General features: G+C 33.9%; 1 protein-coding gene across 7 annotated transcripts in view; it reads left to right on the forward strand.

Annotated features, from left to right (window-relative positions):
* LOC149785220 (uncharacterized) overlaps positions 1-15,331 on the forward strand; it is a 187,261-nt gene extending 171,930 nt beyond the window's left edge. For all 7 annotated transcript variants that reach the window (XM_089979034.1, XM_089979039.1, XM_089979036.1 and 4 more), the window contains 6 exons: positions 1,519-1,616; positions 3,251-3,389; positions 5,644-5,806; positions 8,360-8,486; positions 9,600-9,653; positions 10,918-15,331. In XM_089979034.1, the coding sequence (XP_089835160.1) occupies positions 1,519-1,616; positions 3,251-3,389; positions 5,644-5,806; positions 8,360-8,486; positions 9,600-9,653; positions 10,918-11,028 (692 nt within the window). In that variant the 3' untranslated portion in view covers positions 11,029-15,331. The remainder of the gene's footprint in view (positions 1-1,518; positions 1,617-3,250; positions 3,390-5,643; positions 5,807-8,359; positions 8,487-9,599; positions 9,654-10,917) is intronic.
* The last annotated feature ends 7,469 nt before the right edge of the window (positions 15,332-22,800 follow it).

The following is a 22,800-nucleotide window of genomic DNA, read 5'->3' on the forward strand; positions in this document are numbered from 1 at the left end:
ATCTGTTTGCAGTTCATACCAGTTTGCCTTAGATCTGAGACCAAAAAGTCTAAAATCCAGACACAAAATCGGATTCTGACCACGGGCGAATTTTGGGTTAAAAAAAGTCGGGTCCAAAAAATAAGTTTTTTTATCTGTATTTTGTAGTGCAACTAGATATTCCAGATTATTTGGTATCATTGTAGAGCTACATCTGTCTACCTTTCTATAATACCACCCACTTTAGTGTATCATGCATGACCATGATACTACAGAGCTCGGCAGTAGGCTACTACCTCCTGCCCTGTTAAGTCGTCGCTAGGGGTTAATGTGTTAATATGACTACTGTGGTGGCCATTTTGAAGATCTTGTTATCTCTATCCCCCCTGGATGGGATGGCAATATAAAAATAGTGTTTTCATCAAAATTATGATATCTAGTTGTTCTTAAACAAAATGATGTGGATCCCACAGCCAACTTGGCCACCATAGTGCAAATTTTGAAAACAAATTGTTGCTAATCCTCCCAAAGGGATAATCATGTCAACATGTTTTCACAAAAATTCTTCTTATAATATCTAGTTGGTCCAAATTGGAAATGGTAACAATCTTAATTCCAATATGGCCACCACAATGGCCATCTTGAATCATGTGTTTGCTATTCTCTTAAGTGGATGATTATGTTCACATGGAGTTTTCACCAAAAGACATCTTATGATGTTGAATTGTCCTAAATGAAAATATCACCAAGCTTACATTCACTGACCCATATGGTATCAACTCTCAGCAGTTAGAAAGAAGAAATATGCTGACCGTTACTAAAAGTAAAAACAACTTGAAATTACTGCTATTTAGAAACTTCAACAGAGCTAAATTTGACAGACAGCATCTGTACAAGGGGCTTCAATTTTTGTGAATGATGCCAATTAGCCATTAAATATGGCCACCAGTACTAAAAATAGAAAAATATTTAACTTGTGAAAACTATTCACTAAAATGTGACTGTTTTCAGAAAGCTTTCTGGCATTGAGGGCATTTACAAGTGATGCCAATCTACTATGAAATATGACTGTTATTACTTAAAAAATAATGGAAATACCTTGGATATCTTTTTTAATAAATGGTCTATGATGACTGAAGGTTCCTAGCTTAAAGTTTTTCAGATATTTAGAAATGATACCATTTCACCATTAGATATGGTCACCATTACTAAAACTATAAGAACATTTAGCTTAACTGAGACTGAAATATGGAACCAACATTGTCACAGCATTCTTTCAGTATTGAACAAATAATGATGATGTGCCATCAGATATGGATGATGATACAAAAACTTGAGAAAACTTGAAGCCGATGTTTTCATAACATATGGAGTTGACAGTATTGTATGAAATTTCAACAGAAAACATCCTTCTAGCCCAGAGTTCATGATGATTTGTTGTTGCCTTTGGCTTTTAGGAGGTCAGCCAGGTGTGTTATCTCAGACCCAGCTTGGGCCTCTTTTTCTTTTGTATAAATGACTTCAATTTTATAATTACAGATGAGGTAATAAATCAAAACAAGAATGACAACAACAAAATATATAACAACAGTGGAAATAATGTCTCGGAAACAAACAATAGCATCAATCCAGTAGTGGTAAGTCACAACTAAAATTTTAATTTCTCAAACTGATACTATGTGCACGTCAGACTATCAACCTTCTGCAATCTTGAAATGTTAAAACATTAAAGCAGTCAGTTTAGTAAAATGGTAGACTAGTCAAGGTATGACAAAATCTAGACAGCAGTTTTCTCTTCAGTTACATTTTAACTTTAAAGGGCCACCTTCCTTCAGAGATTACTTGAAGATTCCCACAGGTGGTCTTCTGCAGTAATTGATATACTGTTGTAAGTCAGTTTCTAGCAGGTGGCAATAACTATGGACTGTTAACCAATACTGTGGTTGACAAAGGTGTCAGGCATTATGTGGTTTATAAGTATACTGGAGATTTGTTGGACATTTAGGCCCAAAATCCCTCAAACGGTTAGAACACCCCTGACTTCTCAAAACTGTTATTATATGGACTGTTGACCTATTATATGGACTGTTGGCCTTATGATGTGATAAATGCATTATGTCCACCCACCTTGTGCTTCTTCATGACTTTGATTATGACCAAGAGATGATGTATTATATCTTCAGAATGAATAATTATGTAGTAAAACATAAAATCAACATGCTATGAAGTTTGACAAATAGTTTACATAGGTTGTGTTCTTAACAATACTACATAAGCCTGCTTATTCAACTCGTCAGCCATTAACTGACTTATGCCAGGTGAGCAATATCAGGACCACTTGGGCCTTTTGTTTCAGTCAGTAAATATGTAAATAAAAGAAAATCAGGTAATAGAATATACCTGCAAATTTGTTAAGTGAAAGATTAAAATAATATAGTCATAATTTTGCAGTATTATTTAAGTTCATCAAATTTATTAAATTTATCATATTGTATTGCTTTGTTGCAATTTATATATTGTTTATGTTTGTTAATAAATATAATATTTTGTTATGAAATTAAATATTTGCCATAGTCAGAGAAACATTATGCCCATGAAGATGGTTGATTCATAATATTTATTATACTTATTCCAACCTGTATAATATGAGCAAAGTCACAGTGCAGATTACCACAGCTCTTGATAGTTATGTTGATGTTATTATTGTTGTTGTTTTGGGTTTAATGTCATACATGGCAGCCAGTATAACCGGTGGAGGAAGAACCTGGGAAAATACCTAGTAAGAACCACTGACCCACTTTTTGGGGTTTAGTGTCATTTTTCAGTGCCTGATAGGCTAGACATGGCAGCCACTATAACTGGTTGAAGAACCTTGGGGGGAAAAAAACGGTAAGAACCACCAACCCACAGAAAGCAACAGGCAAGGTTTCTCACATACCCACATTGGCTGAGCCTGAGACTCGAACCCACATGGACAGAGGTGAGATGGTACTGATTAGTATAGGCAAATGCTTTTGACCATTCAACCACTCAGGGCCCCACTCTTGATAGTGAAAATTCTTGCTTACAAAACCAACACTTTCTGGTCCTGGGTTCTCACTTTTGAAGATTTTCTCATCAGGTTACACTATTCTCTAGCTCTGTTCCTTGGAAAATGTAGACCTGGACTTCCATTTTCAAACTTCTACATAGTAGATTCACAGAGAAATAAAATGTCTTGTGTTATTGCAACATTCCTTTACTAAATTCTTTATTTTATTTTATTTTACAGACCCCAAACTACCAAGTTTTTGTTCAGGGCCTTGGAGATAATGGTTCACAGCGTAAATTGGGTGGCGGGAATACTAAATCTAATCATATTGATGAGGGATCATATAGACGCAAGAAGAGGTTTTTAGATCAACAGAGTGGTAAGTAAAACCACTAGTTCAGTCATACTTTGCCCATCAGGGCTGGGAAGGAACATCCATAATGATTTAGTGCCCATAATTGCATCAGGGGTGGGAAAGAACATCCATAATGATAATTGCATCAGGGCTGGGAAGGAACATCCATAATTATTTAGTGCCCATAATTGCATCAGGGCTGGGAAGGAACATCCATAATGGTTTGTGCCCATAATTGTATCAGGGCTGGGAAGGAGCATCCATAATGATAATTGCATCAGGGCTGGGAAGGAACATCCATGATGATTTAGTGCCCATAATTGTATGAGGGCTGGGAAGGAACATCCATAATTATTTAGTGCCCATAATTGCATCAAGGCTGGGAATTAACATCCATAATGGTTTAGTGTCCATAATTGCATCAGGCCTGGGAAGGAACATCCATAATGGTTTAGTGCCCATAATTGCATCAGGGCTGGGATGGAACATCCATAATCTGTTAGTGCCCATAATTGCATCAGGGCTGGGAAGGAACATCCATAATGATTTAGTGCCCATAATTGCATCAGTGTTGGGAAGGAACATCCATAATGGTTTAGTGCCCATAATTGCATCAGGGCTGGGAAGGAAGATCCATAATGATTTAGTGCCCATAATTGCATCAGGACTGGGAAGGAGCTTCCATAATGATTTAGTGCCCATAATTGCATCAGTGTTGGGAAGGAACATCCATAATGGTTTAGTGCCCATAATTGCATCAGGGCTGGGAAGGAAGATCCATAATGATTTAGTGCCCATAATTGCATCAGGGCTGGAAAGGAACATCCATGATGATTTAGTGCCCATAATTGCATAAAGGCTGGGAATGAACATACATGATGATTTTGTGCCCATAATTGCAAAGGTGAAGTCAAAAGAACCATTGTTTAAAATTTACATTGGTAACCAGTGGTTGAAGTTTATAGACCTCACAATATTTACTGTTGCCATGGATATATTGTTACTATACAATGAAAATAGGTTTCCCATGGCATATAAAATGTATCTATGTATCTTAACATTTTCTGGTAGCCACCCATAATAGGTTTGTGGCATTAGCCTCATGACTCATCACTTTCAACCCATCAAATTCTAAATAACCACTCGGATGTTTGAAATTATAAGGTTTGATCTGGGCAACTCACTTTAACAAGCATGACGACCCAGTTTTGGGTTGTGACCCATGGGTTAAGAACCAATGATATATATCAAAAGGTCAAAGGGCAAGGTCACAGTCATTTGCTTCTGGTTTCATCTTATTAAACAAAATTCATCATTTATGGAATATAAATTTTAGTAGAGGTTTTTGCTACAGACCACATATTTAAGGATCAAACAGACTGAACCTTCTGTGAAAACTCTAGGACACCCTTCCTCTCTTTACAGATTAAGTACCAACAAAAATATCCTTTTTAAGCTAGGTACAAATTTAATTGTTTATGTATATATGAATTCAGGCATAGATTGATAAGACTAATGGGTCAAGGTCACAGGGTTAATTATTTTTAACTTTAGGGGTAAATAATTTCTCTATTGTTTTTAAGTGGATATATCATCAGTTTCCATATGCAAACTATTATAAAGTTTTGGCATTCAGGTTTGCCAGAGGGAGCACAACCTCTAGCAACAGATACTTATAAAGTCAGCCATTGAGGCTGCAGGTGTCATTTGGTTGCGTGTATATAAGGTCACAGTTGACAGTGTCCAAAATGATATGATAATTTTATGTATGCTGTAGTTGGAAATAATGGGGTGCATTACTACCATCATGAAAATAAAGCTTCAGAAGTTTGTAATTAAAGTGGAAAGTATGATATAAAAGACTGTCATGATCCTTTATTTAAAAAATTGATTAATTAATTACTTAATGAATAATTATTGTGTTGATATACAATTATTTAAAGTGCTCCCTATTTATAATGATGTTCATGAACCATAAATGGGATTAGGAAGTGAGAAGCCTTGTACTGAGGGAAACTACAACAAGTCTATGTTATAATAGACATTAAAACACAAAAATATCTTGATCCATTACCATACTTGCATTATAATAAGGTGGCAGATTAATGAGTGGTTTTAGAATGAGGGAACAATCATCTTTATTCATAGGACTGTTTCATGTTTGTTTTGATCACTTATTGTAGAACTTGCTACTGTTATCAGTTTCACATTTTACTAATTAACTTATAACAGTTAAGTGATGCTTGTTAATTTCTGTTTTATTCACTTTTATTTGCAGATAGTGCTTCTAATGAAAGATTCAATGCTGTCATCTCAATACCAGAACTGAATTTTACACTTGGTTTTGGAAATATCAACTCCAATATTACCAACAACATATCCTACATACTACCATACAGCAAATATTTCAGCATGACAGAGAAAGTCACCATTAGTTTCCAGTAAGTACTTTAACAGTTTTAAATCAAGTATTCCTTTGCTTTGAGGAACCTTAGCATAATGCAGTCAGTTTTATAAAGTGGGCTTTGTCTTGGCTCCTATTTCATTATAGAAAATTAAAATTTATAAAATTTCCCTGAATATGGCAGTCAGTTTAATAAGGTGGGCATAGTGATGAATCCCATTTCATGATTGTATAGTAATATCTCTGTATAAGGTAACCTCAAATAAAAGATATTTTTCTTGCATGGCTCCCATGAGTGTGTTTTTTGTAAGAGAGTACTTTATTAGTTTACATTTTTTTCCAGAACTTTCTGGACAATATTTGGTAAATCAGACCTTTGCTGATAATGGTCTCCAATACCCTCATTGATTAAGTAGAATATTTATAACTTTGTTCACCTTGGTTTAGATTTATAATTTGCATTGTTTGAATTGCATTATAGTGAGACTGCCTTATAATGAAATAAATGGTAGCACAGCCTCATTATAACACTGACCATGGGTGTAGAATATACTGCCGTATGGTGAGACCCACCATAAAATGAAGTACATCATACAGAACTCTATAACCATTATAATGTTATCCATGGGAGCCATAGAGTCTACCATCTTACGGTGAGACCACCATATAATGAAGTACATTACACATATAATTTCATTATTACACAACAAAATGAGATCCACGACTATACCAGCCTTATAACAGGAATGTTGTTATAATTAAGGACCTTATGGTGATGGTGTACTGTATTTAAATTAGACTTCAATTTCATCCAGTTGGAGTGCTAGATTGTACACTCAAAACCAGATTTAATTTAGGCATGTGAAATCCAACTCTGACCATGTGCTCATGAAAAGACTATACTGTCAGAAAATTGCAAGTTGAATCATCCACAAAGCACCATATCTAATAAAAATTGGCCCAATTGTCACATGCAGAATTTATCATCCATTTAGACAAACCAAATATATAAAATTATACTGCAAGCATTTGATGCCTAGGACCAATTTACATGCAGTGACAGTTCTGGGACATATTATTATTGAAGCATATGCCATTGTTAACTTCAATTTTTGATTGAGTGCATCATTCTTTGAGATGCTTGGAAAGAATGCTTTGTATTAATGAAAAGAGAACACACTTATTTCTCTACTGAACAATTTCTCTCTGCTGTGAAACTGTAGAACATAACAAGATTGCACATTTTTGGTGAATACAGACATGATGTAGAATGCAGAATCATTTGATTTGGGTGCACCTCAGAAATAAACATAAGATACCAGGGTATCAATGCCAAGTGAAATCCAGTGTTTATACATAGATGCAGCCACATTAGGGCATCAGTGCCATGTGAAATCCAATGTTTATGCATGGATACAGCCACACAAGGGCATTAGTGCCATGTGAAATCCAATGTTTATGCATGAATACAGCCACACAAGGGCATCAATGATATGTGAAATCCAATATTTATGCATGAATACAGTAACATTCATACACCTCATCCAACAGTATTGTTCAGGCATTTTAATGTAGGAATCTACAGTGAAATATACCAGTACCTAAAATACCTTTCAAATTTTAGAGATTTAGAAATCATTTCAAATTTTAGCTGTAATAATTGGGTCACTAAAGAAACTGAAAACAGAAAGTAGCTTAATGGGGAATTAAAATTGGAAAATGACAAAAAGTGAAGTTGCTCATTAAAGCAAGTTATATATTAGTTATCAAATAAAGAACTCACTTTTTCTTGAACCTACTTTAACTTATCTAGAAAAAATATACATAAAAAACTGAAGTTAATCTATGATGTTAGAACGAGCACACAGATGCTTAAAAGTCATCACTATGTTCAGCTTCTACAAGGTCAGGCTTGACAAAAAGTATAATGTTATTGTAATTAGTACATAGATCTATCAGGTATTACATCTGACAGCAATGATGTGCTTTTCTGGTTCCTTAATAATGATTTTTAAGGTCACCAGATGGCAAACAGTTGACATTTTTCACATGCAAAGACCAATTTTAAGTTGCAAGTGCAAACATTTTGCTCATAACCTTGAATTTGCAAAGTAGGCCCAGGCGGATTTAGTCAGCTTTTAAAAAGTCCAAACAAGTTGAGCACAAGTGGATTATCAAGTGTGTGTTCTCCACAGTTAACAGGTGTCTGTTCTCCACAGTTAACAGGTGTGTGTTCTCCACAGTTAACAGGTGTGTGTTCTCCACAGTTAACAGGTGTGTGTTCTCCACAGTTAACAGGTTTGTGTTCTCCACAGTTAACAGGTGTGTGTTCTCCACAGTTAACAGGTGTGTGTTCTCCTCTTTGATTCAACACAACTAATGGTGTGCATTTATTTCATGAATCAACACAGCCTATGGTGTGCATTTTTTTCATAAATCAACTAAATACGGTTCAGAATCTATGTAATGATTGCATATTTACCTGCCAAACACTAATAACTGTTCAAAAATCACTTACTCCAGCTCTTCGTTTTGCAAGATGGAATGTTAGGACCATGTGATAGCAATAATAACATAATTCTTTCTTCAGAATTGAAGTTGGGCAGACAGTGACCCTGTGTAACAGTTCTTTTCACAGCCCTTGTGCTTTAGCTCCACCAGATGGCAGCGGAGAAGATGCTTTCAAGGCAATCACACCTTCACCAGGAGTCTTCCAGGTACAAAAGCTTACCTTGTTTATACTACTTATTTTTCCTTGTTTTGATCAAAGAACTTATACACCTCCATTGTCAGATTGAGATGATTAAAAAGAGATGTGAGGTGAAACCAGCAATCTTGATGTACAAACACTCACCCATGTACGAATTGAATCTTGGGATCAAACATGATAGCATGGAGGCATAAAGTAAAAGCAAGTATATTATTGCTGCGCTTTTTAGGATATGCAAGTTACTTACTGGCAAGTTTCTGTTATGCCACTATCATTTATGCTAGGCAACTGTAGAAAAGATATCATAGATTGAAATAAAGTTTTTTTGGAGTTTATATCTATGTCAAGAGTTATGGCCTACCTAACCAGAGTACAAGATAACATGTAAACTGAACACTCCAACAGTCTGGGCACAATACTAAGAGATAGCATTTAAACTGAACACTGACAATCAGGACAAAATACTAAAGATAGAATTTAAACTGAACACTAACAACCTGGACACAATACTACAAGATGGCAGTCTCTATTTCCATAGGTTTTAATGACAGTTGTGAGGAGATGGTAAGAGGGCAAAATGATTTGCTACATGTTTATTCTGGCCTGGATTTTACATGCTTGTTTCGCTAGTCTTGCTCAGTGAGAGCTTGGAATATTTCTTCCGACTTCCACATTCCTTTTCCACTAGATATTTGAAAGAGGGATATCAGCTTCCAAGAAGAGGAAGAGAAGAAATCAAATTGAACAACCAAAAGGGGCAGGTTCTTGCAGAATTTGAGATTAAACTAACCAGTTAGCTTGATGAAAATGCTGGTTATGTGTTTGGTTTTCAAATAAAAATTTGATTAACATTTCCATCATTAGCACATGTTCCATATGGAAGGGGAAAAAATATTTTCAAAAGATGAATTCAGTTTACCATTTATCCCAGTGTTGATGATTTGACCATCTGCACTGTCTTACTGTTGCCCTGAATGATCTTTACAAAGAAGAATACAATTAACTGAAACAAAAACAAAGATTGATTGTACAAATAAATAAAAAAAAAGACAATACAAGAATAAAAGAAACACATTTTGTGTATAATCCAACTTATTCACATTATTTTTCTCCTTGTCAGTGGAAGATGGCTATTGGAAGATCTGCTGCGACATACATTTTCCGAGTGTACCCTGTAAGTATTTACAGCCATTTCCCTCAACATCAAATCAGAGAAACATGTTTCTTATTGTTTTTGTGTTTTTGTGTTTTCTTTTTGTATACTGATGTTTTTGCAGAAATTGTTGCAGTTGTGGTATATTTTTGCAGTGTTTCAAGGGTGGAAAGAATTTATCATAATCTACAAATTCAAAGATCAAAGTACATAATAAATCTACAAAAAGATCAAAATACGTGCACATTTTTAACTACTTTTGAAGTTACCTTTATGTAATTGATGTGATAATCATAGCTATAAATTAGAGTAGTTGACTGAGCCAATAATTCCTTTTATAAAGATGTTTTTAAAACATTTTTGTTTCTTTGTAAACTGTTCAATTTAGCTTTGCAGAATAATTGATGATTAACATAAAACATCATCTGCAGAAATTAAATAAAATTTATTGAAACCTGAAGGCAGGAAAAATTATAGGAAATAGGTATTATACTAACACCATTTTTCAAAATGAAACTGATCATTACTCTCTTTAACATTGCTGTTACTTAATTATATTTATAAGTAATGTTGTAAACAACTCATTTTTAGCATGGTCTTATATTTACTTAATAGCATATTGTGGTGACATGCAAATGAAATAAGCTTGATTTTATTTTGGTTATCACCATGTACAAAAACAAACATATTTTACTTGGAAATATTATTTTTACTTTAGCCAGAGATAATACATGAATGGTGGGGGGAAAAGTCACATGTGAGAAACAGGTGTATTTAATGAGTCAGTGATTATTCATGTAGCTATGTAAATAATAGAGAGCCACAAGGTAAATCAGTTCCATAAAACTACTTGTGTAATAATAAATGAAGTGGTTATTATTATCATTATTATTACATCTGAAAACTTTAAAAATTATTTCTGCAAATTAGCAAATCAATTTAATTCACTAAAAACTGAATCATACTAATACATTACAGCATATATACCATATGTACAAGTCAAGTCCAACTGGAGATTACACAGACCCCAAGTTAGCCATCACATAATGCACTAACATATCTGGATCTATGCTGTTTATTAGGAATAATCAGTAGAACAAACAATAGAGACCCGATCTGCCAGCACATTATGTGATGACAGATCAGGGTTTATGTTGTTTGCTGTTGGACTCAACTTGTAAGCAGATATATATGATATTCATGACTGTATGTTATACCATGTTTATTTTATCCACAAAAGTCTAATGACACAAACATATTGTTATCTAGAATGATTTTTTTCCAGGGATCAATTCAAGTTTGTGAGTTGCCATTGTCAGAGAGTACAGGGAGATTTACGGAGTACTTTCTGCATTTCTACCGTGATTGTCACACCAGTGGTGAAGAGAGGCGATGAAAGACATGCAAAAACAGAAGATTGGAAATTAATATGTAGAGAGAAAGGATTATTTTAACCATAATGTGTAACTTAATTACACTGATCATCAAAGATGATCATGTATAGTTCAGTTTTTTTTTATATTATCTAGAGGCATACATTCCATTTGGATGCTCTCTGGATTTATCCTAGTCTCATTTGATTTCAATTCACTGTTAAGATGAAGTAGAATATCTATGAAGCTAAACCCATCTTTATGGAGTAACAGCTTTATATTTTGGTTAAAATGTTGTGAATTTTTGTTATAAATTTCAAATTTGATTTATATGCCATAATTTTATTTCTTATTTGTGAGTTACCTATTTCTCTTCATTATGAATAGTCCCAATATTGTACATCATGTGTAATACATATTGTAATATATTAGAATACATATTTTCTTCATATTTTTACTCAGAACCATATAAAGCAGTGGGTAGCTATGAGCAATAAGAATAATTGCTAAAGTTAGAAAAAATTACAAATCATTATAGTTGGACAGTTCCATAGCAGTAACCTTATATGTGGGCTGAACTGTCCAGTCGATTTGACAGAACCATGTTAATGTGTTTTGGTGACTTTGAAATTGGGGTTCTTCTGGATGCCCATGCACTTATGATGGACTTGTACAATAACTGTCTGTCTGTATAACATTTAAATGATTAATTCTATTCCTGTTGCTTTCATCACTTACATTAATGCAGTGTCGAAGGTCAGAACTTATCATAATTTATTCTACAAACTATGTGCACACTTAAAAACAGATTATTTGAGTTGATTTCATGATTTTTAAGCTCATCACTATAAGCACACATAAAGAAAGGATCAGTGTTCCTAGCACATATACATGCTAGAAGAGTTAACTCCCTTCATATATATATATATATATATATATATATATATATATATATATATATATATATATATATATATATATATATATTGCATGTTGTCCAATGTGAGGTTGCATTCTTTCTTCCATTTCAGCCAAATAAACTATATATATGATCCATATTTGTGACTGATTTAACCATCAAAATTAAATAGTAATGAGACAGGTGGCATGCATGGTGATAATCTCAAAAAAGTCATGTCATTCTTTGAGAGTTTTAGCTGCTGCTTTCCTCCCACAATGCATATTAGGATCAAGACCATTGTATTAAGCACTGACTATTTCGTTTGAGTTTAGGTGTAAAATAATGGGTGTATGCTTATTGAGTTGTGTGCTGCTGATATTACATCCAGTATGGTGCATTATCAACTTCATGCAGAAATTTATAAAGTACTTATATGCTTACTAAAAATTAATTTTATTATCTGCACAAATTAATGTTGGTAAAAGTTCTAAAGCTGTTTGCATTTTTTTCTTCTATTCATCCAGAACTCCTCAGTGATATATAAATTGCATTCTTGATGGTGCTTACAACTTTGTGTCTGCTTGTCAGGTAATGTGTTTTTTCAGATAAAAAATTAAACTTTTTTATTATTACTTTGTAATTTTTGAAAACTGATTGTACTATGCCACCAATCTTAGACATGAAAGGTCCTTCAATTCAGGTTCTCATTTCCTTGATTTCATGAAATTTGATTGAACTATTATGAAATTTATTGAAATATTTTGTACTAAATAAGCCCACTATGTGTAGACTTGAAATTGCTCAAGAGGTTTCTGTCTAGTATATATATATATATATATATATATATATATATATATATATATATATATATATATATATATACTTGCTTATAAGCTGAGTCCAACTGCAAACAATATAGGGTCTGTTTTGTTTGTTGTACTGATTACTCATTACAAACTATAAAGACACCAAGATTCCTACAAGTTATGTGAGGGAGGGTCCACATCTGTGCAGTTTACATTTGGGGTTAGAAGGGAGTATATACGGTACATACTAAGCTGCCATATATTCATTTACTTAATCATTTATTGATGATACTTTTTGCTTAATTACAGTTTAGTTTTATTGTATGTTATGCCATCTCCATATCTACGGATGAGGATGTAGTATTACTCATCAATCAGACTACTGAATTATTTTTTCCTTGCTTAATTGCTTTTAAAGAACTTAGGGATTAAAACCAAATTTGGTGTTAGACTGTGCATGAAAATGATCTGGGTTTGTTGGATTGTCGTCATTGTCTAACAGACAACTGAGTAATGGCCCTTGTATTACCTGGCATTTTGTCATTTAGACACACCATATAGGTGGGGCATCCATATAAAATAGACATATTTCTAGCTTCATCTAAAGCCCTCTAATATTTATATAAGTACTCTGTTTTAGCATACACTCTCACTAGTTGGTCATTTATCATCTATATGTACTTTATTACTACAGTTATAATATTTTTTAAGGAACAATATTCTTAATCTTGAATGTACAGATATGATTTTTTATCATTACGTTTTTGACTTACGGCTTTTATATTTTGTAATGTCAGACCTATTTTTGTTTTGTAATCTTCCCTCATATTTATTGGATGTTTTATGTAACAATCCTTTCATTGAGACTAATTATTTAATTTTAGCAGACATGGTTAATGTACTCAGTGCCATTTATTGCATGTTGGTCATTTTCTTTTGCTTTCTGCAAAAACAATAGTATTCCTGTTTGCGAGATTTTTTTCTGGAAGATTTATATGTAATCTTAGAAAAGGGATATATCAGAGATTGATCAGAGATTGATCGATTGATCAGAGATTGATCAGAGACTCTAGTAAGCGTTATACTGTTCTTTTTTTGCTTAATTTCTTATGTATTACTTTGTAACTGATCATAATAGAATATAAAGTCAGTCTGTCTTAATGTTGAAGTGTCTGACATTACAGGTTTAAATATGCTGTTGTAAATAAATCTTTGCAAATACTCTTGAATTAAGATGATCTCCAGTAAAAGTTATTATTTTGTGAAGCGGATCACAGTTAAAATATATTGTTATATTAGCTTTGAAGACGTAGATTTTTTTGTGGACATTTCTTACTACTCATTAATCTGTTGTGTTATGTCACATGCATATTTGACAACTCTGGGTTGTTTCGAGTTATCTTGCATACACATTAAAACAAATCTTGGTTGTTTTGAGTTATGTTACATAACGCATTTGACAACTCTGGCTTGTTTGAGTTCTGTTACATAGACATTTGACAACTCCACACTTTATTCTTGTTATGTCCTTTGTAATGAATAGAAATAGAGTTCATAGCAAGGTGCAGTAATGTCAGCAGTAAATTATCCTTTAGAATTATCACACGTTACCACTTTCAGTATAATTGCAAAGACAGGTGCTGTGAGTACACATTAAATTAGCATTCTTTCTTTGTAGAGCTTTGTTGGCATAATCAGAGAATTGTGTACTCTGGATTAGTATGTAGTTATTATCACCTGCAACCTGGTTGTGTGATCTTGATACATTTTAACAACATGTTTTGATTTGTCTCATTGATCAGAGCTCCTGATGACATGTATTTATTTTTCAATAGATGTTTACAATACAAATGGTCAGAATAAGAGTCATTATTGTCTTTTACCATACTGATGAACTTCATTCTAACACTGACTGATGGACAAATCCTGCATGTTTCATTGTCATGGAAGCTGACAAATTTAATACAAAGTAGCTCACAGAATTTCTTCTGGTAAATACTGAAGTGAAGAACACGATTTCTTTTGATAAATATTGAAGTGAAGAATATGTGTACAATTGTTTTATCTTGAGGACCTTCATAGTAAATATTAAATATTAAATACTGCAGACTAATTGACTGTTATGAGAGTTAATGGCTTCACCATCTTTCAGAATGATTTAAAAAATGAATGAGGCACTTTAAAAATGGCTTTCATCATGGGACAAACTTCATGAGTAGATTTTTATTTTTCATTTCCATGTATACCCAAGATTGAATACTTTTCTAATTTTGTATGCATCAGTACATTGTGAAAATGTAATAAGTGCAATTTTACTTTACCCAGAATATTTGTGATTTTAAAATTGTGCTGTTATCCATTGTGATTAGATATTCATTTTTTTAAATATTTTCTAATCAAATTAGTTCATATAAATCATTCCATGTTATGAGTGTGTAATGTATATATGTTATGTCTTTGTCATACCGCCATTAAATCATTCCTGTATTTGACACAGACTAAAATCCAATTTCTATGTATACAGTATGTCAAATTGTGTATTCAGCAATGCCTTTTTCACCTTTAATTTACCCCTGACATATCCATTATGTAGATGCAATAAAAGATAATTTTTCATTACATGGTCTCTTTTTGTGCCACACTTTTTGTCAGGCTTTGCATTTAGGACAGTTTTCATGCAGTTTAGTAAGGCATCCTTATTCCATCAAGAGTTCTAAAAAAAATTCCATCTGTTCGAATAGATGAAGAAATATAGGGATCACCACACAACATGAACGTTTAGTCACCAAAAACGGGGGAAAGCATGTAAACCTTACTCTTAATGTGGTTCATGCAGTCTTGAAAAATCAAATTTTAGGGTTACATTGAAAATTACCTGAACTTCAGAAGTTGTTTTTATTCTGGGAAGGTTCTTGTATTTCTTGGGAAAAAACTAAAACTAAATAAAATATATCACTTTTGAAATTTGTGATCTTTTTAGTTACACAAATAACAAATGCTTTATGGTGAAATAGACTAAAATTAGTTGAATCAAATAACTTATGACACTTGTAGTTGCCAGAGGTAATGGTGTTCCTTCACTGTAGTGGTACACTATACACATTTACAAATTGATGTTTAATTTAGGTAAGGACTGTGACTTTACTAGAAATGGACTGTGTTTTCAGGTCATAATGCAAGTATGAGCCATTTTCTGTGAGAAAAAGAATATTTCAAAAAAGTGTTTTGGAAGTCCTTGAAAACTCATTGAAAAAACAGTTCTCCAGGACTATGTTTTCAAGTTGTGGCAACTTTTGCAAGTCAAATAGTGTGCCATACATAACTGTTCTTTTCACAGAGTGGACTCAGAATTCAAGTTAACCCTTGTACTTCCCCAATAGTAGTATATAGACATGATTTTTCTCCATTTTAAAGCAGAATTCGGACATGAATCAGAATTTTCTTGATATATTCCATTTTTATACCATCTCCGATAAGGTTCTTTAACAATTGGTCTCTCTGCTCCCATGCTACAACGACCCTTGTAAATTATTCATTTCATACATTAGTTAGCACACGACTCTCATAAAGAGTATTCTGATTGGTCAAAGGTTAAAATTCATCCAATGAATCTTTATGCAATGGAAACTGATGGCAATGGAAAGAAGAAGCATGCTTGCAAAACATGGTGTCCCGGTTGTTGATAGAGAGACCATGACACGAAAAATTTAGATAAGGTTTAAAAAAACTTATGGAAATGGGCATGCTGGAGCGAAAGGTTGATGGAAATTTAGTTGGTCAGTTTATAAGAAAACTGAATGCTAGAGGACTGGCATTTTGTGATCTCTGCAAGAAAGATCAGAATTACGGTAATCAGGGTTGGAAGAGTTTGGAACTGTCACGTTATAAGTACGGAACAATAGCCAGATTGCAACATGTATATGCTAGACCCTGAGGCTAATTATTCACTTCATAAATGTTGCGAGTGTCAGCCTTGCAAACAATGAGTGTCAAAGCATTGTGTACACAGCTGGCCGGCTGGCTTATATTACGATAGTGTAAGCCGACATCAAAAGGATGGGTGGGAAACCAGTTGTATATAACATGGCCATAGGAACTTGTTACTGGTTCTTTATTTGGTTGCGTGCGATTCACAGGTAAGTGGCATGAATTGCCAGTGTTGGGCTCAAAGGAACATCAAGTGGGGGTCGTAAATCCACCCTTGACAGACTGCCGGGGAGAGGGCAATGTTGCTAGTTATGTAGGCCATAGGTGAATTGCCATCCACTCAGAATTGAGCAAGGCGTGGTCACCATTGGAATCGCAAGTTTAAATCTAGTGTATTGAAACTAAACATTAGTAGTCGCTAAACCATCTTGTGGGAATTGCATAAGGAAGTTATAAGCTACCCCGACGTCATTCGAAATTGGTGGGAAACATTGTTATTCTGGGAATTACAAAGGAGCTTCGGACAGGACGCTTTTAGGGACTGGAGGAGCTGTAGGAGACAGAGAAGGAAAATACCCTGGTACAGTTGGTCCTGAGTCTCTGGGAGACAAGAAAAGGAGAGAACGGAAGTGGATGAAGTGGAAGGGTGAAGGACGTGGTTGTTGGACTGAGGGGGTACTGGGTACCAGTCAAGAAATACTACAGATGAGTAGAAACACAGGACAGGAGGAAAATCTATCACACTAAGTCAGATGATGAAAGAGGCCATCACTTGGTCGAGTGAAAGACAAGTGATAGGGTTTTGAATATTGAATTTCATTTGAGGAAGGACTATCTGTTATTGAATGGCATTAAATTTGTTGTTCATTTGAATTCCACCTTTTGTGTATTCAGTAATTTAATTGTCAGCATCGCTGACTGGGGGCTCGGAGCTTTGCATCTCTATCACTACTTCAGTTTCTAACAAAAACAAGCCAGGGTGGGTCTTCTGTAATAATTAAAGATAATACTGGGAGCACCCCACCCCAACCTAAGGTAGTCTACGAGACCTTTACAGGAACAGCACCTACAAAAGAAGCTGCATATGGAAAAAGTGAAGCTCAGAAGGCATCTGGAAAAAGTGCAATTAATTGCGATAAGAAGAAAGATTTCTTGCATGAGAGAACAGATGTAGCCCTCTGTCAAAATCTGTGCACTGCATGTTACCAATACAAGCACCAGCTTGAAAGGAAAAAGGCTCTCATTGAGAAGGAAAATTGCACATGGAGCCAAAAAAGTCAGTGGTGACAAAAAGGAAGGCTAAAGAAATCTTTGCCAAAGCCACAAAAAGAGCTTGACTGGCATATCAACAGGCTATGTCCATAGGTGAAAAAGACAAGTGAATGTATGGGTTTATTTTTATATAGTTGACGTATTTGGGTGTTTATTTTACAGATTTGTTATGAAAAGAGAGATAATATATTTGCTGCAAAAATTTACAAATTATTGTGACTTAATTATGATGTGAACACTGACATGCACATGAAATAACTTAAGCATCAATATTATTGGAGAACAAATTCATGTGACAATAAATATTGTGAAATTATTGAAGTCAGGATGAACAGTTTTGGTAAGTTTATTAGTTTTTCAAATGATTATTTTGGTTTATTTCATGATGATAAGTTGCAACAGGAGCAGATTTTTATGAGTGTAAAATGCGATTCTGGATCCCCAGATATGGGGCACTGCCTTTCGAGACCCCATTGGGGTAGGACCCCCAAACCCCACTTAAAAAAATTTCAGCTTTTTTATGGAAGACCAGAATCATGTCTATAAAAAGTACAGTGTAAAGGATAAAGATAAATCCTATATAAATATAACTGAAGCATTGTCATATTGTGAGACAATTTGCTGATGCTTCATGTATACATAACTTCCTATAGTTAATTCGTAGTTCAGAACACCTTGGATAATGTCAAAACATATTATATAAGATGACTATAGACCCGATTCTGGACACCATTGTGCAACGACCCGTCTGCGGTAAATTCAAAAGGAATTCTACAACCAGGCTGACAGGGTAGAGACTCTGATGTTTATTATGCAATCTGTCAGTGATGTCACGAGCAACTTGAAAGCAATTTCGGGCTTTGGCAACAAGGAAACCAGAGAGTGACAAGTGTTAAATTAATCAAGGCAGTTTTCAAAGAGATCAGACCATATCCAATCAAAACTGAGAGATTCAAATCTAAGACAGAGTCTAAACAAACAACCACTTATGTTTGAACTAAATCCATTTTTCAATCAGTACATACGGAAACCTCACCAGGGACGGATCATAGAAAAGTTGAGAGCCATTAGACTGTACTCTGAGTAGCATAAGTTGTGCACTCCTTAAAAGCCAGAAGGAAATTATAGTTGGAATTCTAGGTTTGTATTTGCAAACAAATGCTGCTTAAGGTAACACATATTTGCCTGAATTTGTCTTACTTTCATAAATAGGTATTGTAAGATTGATACATTATTATGTACAGTTAGTTTATTAGAAATTTAATCTTCCATGTAAAGCTGAATTATCAACATATCGTAACGTAGCATATAGCGAATTATTAACATGCAAGATCAGCGAATGTAGATTGTTGGACTGGAATCAAAGTGAATTGTGTAATTTACTACTATGTTGCATCATAATGCATAACTGAATTTATTAGAGGATTGTGTTAGAACTTGTACATGCCTTATCAGTATATGAATATATAAATTGTGTATTATGCAGAGTTAGTCATTGTTGGACTTAGACAAATATAATTAGGTATTTGCATGTGTCATTTATAATTCATAGGGTAGGAAATGCATTTGATTGCTATTGATGATGATAGTTTACTATATTGAGAAGTTAATAATTATGGATGTGTATGCATGTATTGGAACTCCTTGATATTATTATTATTATAGTACAATTATTATAGAACAAAGCATGTATGGAATACTTTGATCTGAGCATGTGAGTTGACCTGTTAATTTATTCGCCAGTATTCTGATGAAAGGTCTGTGAGAGTGTGGTGAATTCTCCTGAGATTAGAGTAAGGAGACAAGAATATACGTCCCTTCAAATTCTACAGGAAGCTTTCTGGATGGGTGTTAGAGTAGACATCTAAGGATCGGAGACCAGGGAAGAGACGTGGAAGCACATGGTAGGTGTTTATATTGACTTCAGCAGTTTGTGTGGTGGTGCAGTGCCGAAAGGAACACATGATAGAGAGCACTGGAAGTGTTGGAGGAACAGATCTGGAAGTGCCAGGAGAGCACAGAAGAGAAATAAGAGGCAGATAGTGATTGACAGATGAGTAACAGAGACAACATTGAAGGGAAACAGTCTCACTTATGACCTTTAATTCATTTGATGAAACAGTAATTGACATCCTTGGATAGGTCATTGATTGTATTTGTTAAAAGAAACTGTGATCAAGAAAGTTGTCAATAAATTATTGAACACATTTGCTGTATTTTATTAATTTGTTATACTTTTCACCTTGAGTTATTTGTATACCTAAATCATCGGCATTACGAACTGGGGTCTTGGAGCTATTTAAGTTTTAATTGTCCACCTTTCTCAGGTATTCAGAATAATACCGTAGGAGGCATGTGACGAGCATTAGCATACTTTGACCAATATATGTTGATAACAGAAATGTTACCGCATGAGCCAAATTTTAACAAATTATTTTTCAGTGTGTTAGTACTTTAATTAGTTTTTAATAAAATAAACTATTGTTATGACTCTATGATCGTAACGTAAGTAACTGAAAAGAGCAAAAAACAACAAGCTTTGTAAAATTCAAAAATAACTTATTTCCCGGGAATATAAAGTGAAAATTTACAAGAACTTACAGTATTGTGAATTAAATCCCAAAAAGTCATAAACATTCTATAACAAGTCCAAATGTACAAAGTTCCAATTGAATTCCAATGGTATTCCAATACTGAATGTGTTAATGTTACTGTAGTCTTGAATGTGGTAATGTGACCATGGCCTGGAGTGTGGTGATGTGCTAACATTATTTTGATGTCTCACAATAATATAATCCAAAATGTTCTTGTTTGAATTCACTATAATTCCAATTTAAAGTTTTATTGCAAGAATAATATTGAGCACTTTGTAATTCCAGCGAATAATATTTTGAATAAATAAATCCACCCAAACTAAAAACTGATCACAACAATAAGATTGATTCTGCTTCATATGTTGAAGCAAAAATTAGTCATTTTTCAAGTAAACAACATTATATAAAATGTTAAGACACAATACTAGAGCCATGATGAAGGTCACTCTCCTCGATAAAACATTCAAAGTTGTCAACAAGTTTAGGAATTAAACATGTTTACCATTGATAATATCTGAATATTTCATCCACAACGATAGATATTTCCTATGCATTATTATGTTTACAAAATAAATGTCACTGTTCAGGTAGGTACACCATTAATTCCATTTTGGACAATGTCAAGTACAATATACTGATGTACGTAAGATAATTATTAAGAAAACCCAATGATATATATATATATATATATATATATATATATATATATATATATATATATATATATATATATATATAACACTTTAAATTTTGCACAGATGTGAATATGCTGCTTTTAAAATATTTCACTATTAAATTGCTGATATAAGATAAACAGTTTTACATTATTTCATTTCATTATATATAACAAAGCCATTTTGTTGCATAAAATCATGGCTTGGTTTCCTTCAGTGCAGGTTTAAGTTCATCAAAGTACTTGGAGAAAAAAAAAGAGTAATATCACATTTAAAACAAATGCAAATGTCACATTTAAAACTTAACAGTTCACATGGTCCAAAATCTGCCTGGCATTTTGTCCAAATCATGCAGTAATTTGGTCCAAATCGGGCAGTAATTTGGGCCTAATCAGGTAGTAATTTGGTCCAAACTGCGCATTATTTTGGGCCTAATCAGGCAGTAATTTGGGCCTAAACAGCTAAAAGTTTGGGTAAGTAAGCCTGGTCTGAATACCACTGTGATTAGGAAACTGTACTGAATAGTTTCCCTAGAATGAAGGACAACATCACGTTTCTGTAATGACTGGGATATTATTGGGTTGTCAGAATTAAGATTCTGCAAGGCTTTCAGTGTTGAAAGGGAATCTGAAAATACGATGAAATTTGTTTTCCAAGGTTTTAGTGTCGTTCAAAGTGGCTGCAATTTCTGTAATAAAAATTGATGCTTTGTCCTAATGACTAGAGATAGTGTTGCAGTGGGAGCTCCAGCATTGTCTCCATCATTTAAGTTGTCTTATATGCAAGGGTATATGCCCAGGGGTTTTTAATTTCATTGAATTTACTCTGAAAAGGGAGAGCATTTGTTGAGGACTTGTTTTTTTTCCACAAAAGTAAAATACATGCATTATTTTTCTGACACAAGTAGCGGCAAGGTGTGCTTTTGCCTCATGCAGAAGAGGAATCAGTACATATAACTGAAGATGGACCCTGCCTTGCAATTGATGCAGTATTGCCATCCTGAAATAAACATGGTGACGTCAATGAAATAAATAGGGACAATAAATTGGGTGTATACATTATTGCACGTTTTATCCAGGGCTGCGGACAGGATAGGACAAAATTCTGGGGGGCCACAAATCCTGTTCGCAGTCTATTTTATGAAATGGCTCCTTACTGAGATTATTATTTATTTAGCTCCATTGAAGGGAATGCCATTCTTAAATTAGTTTGTCATTTTGTGCGAATCCAGTACTATTCTATAAACTGCTTCATCATTGTTTGTACAGTCCTATTGTCGGTAAACAGACCATTCTTGACAAACTTCACAAGTTCTGTGTTTTCTCAAAATCGATCACTTCTTTCTTGCCATTATGGGATTGTGGTCTGCATGCAAGATTTACTTGCCTCCAAAATTGAAGAGCTTAACAACATGTCAATCTACGTAACACCAAAACTTGAGATTTGACAAAATGGACGTGATCTAAAAAGCATGAGCAACATTACTTTTTGCAAAAACATATATCAACACATTTTTACGAAGAATATTACATAATTTAAGTTATAATCATAGCATTCTAGTTGAGAATAACCTCTGCAAATCATGTGTTATGCATATTTAATTTGCATTGTTTGTGAGGAT

Source organism: Sinohyriopsis cumingii, chromosome 13 (assembly GCF_028554795.1).
Source record: "Sinohyriopsis cumingii isolate HCF-2022 chromosome 13, ASM2855479v2, whole genome shotgun sequence".
In the NCBI taxonomy this organism is placed as follows: Eukaryota; Metazoa; Mollusca; class Bivalvia; order Unionida; family Unionidae; genus Sinohyriopsis; species Sinohyriopsis cumingii.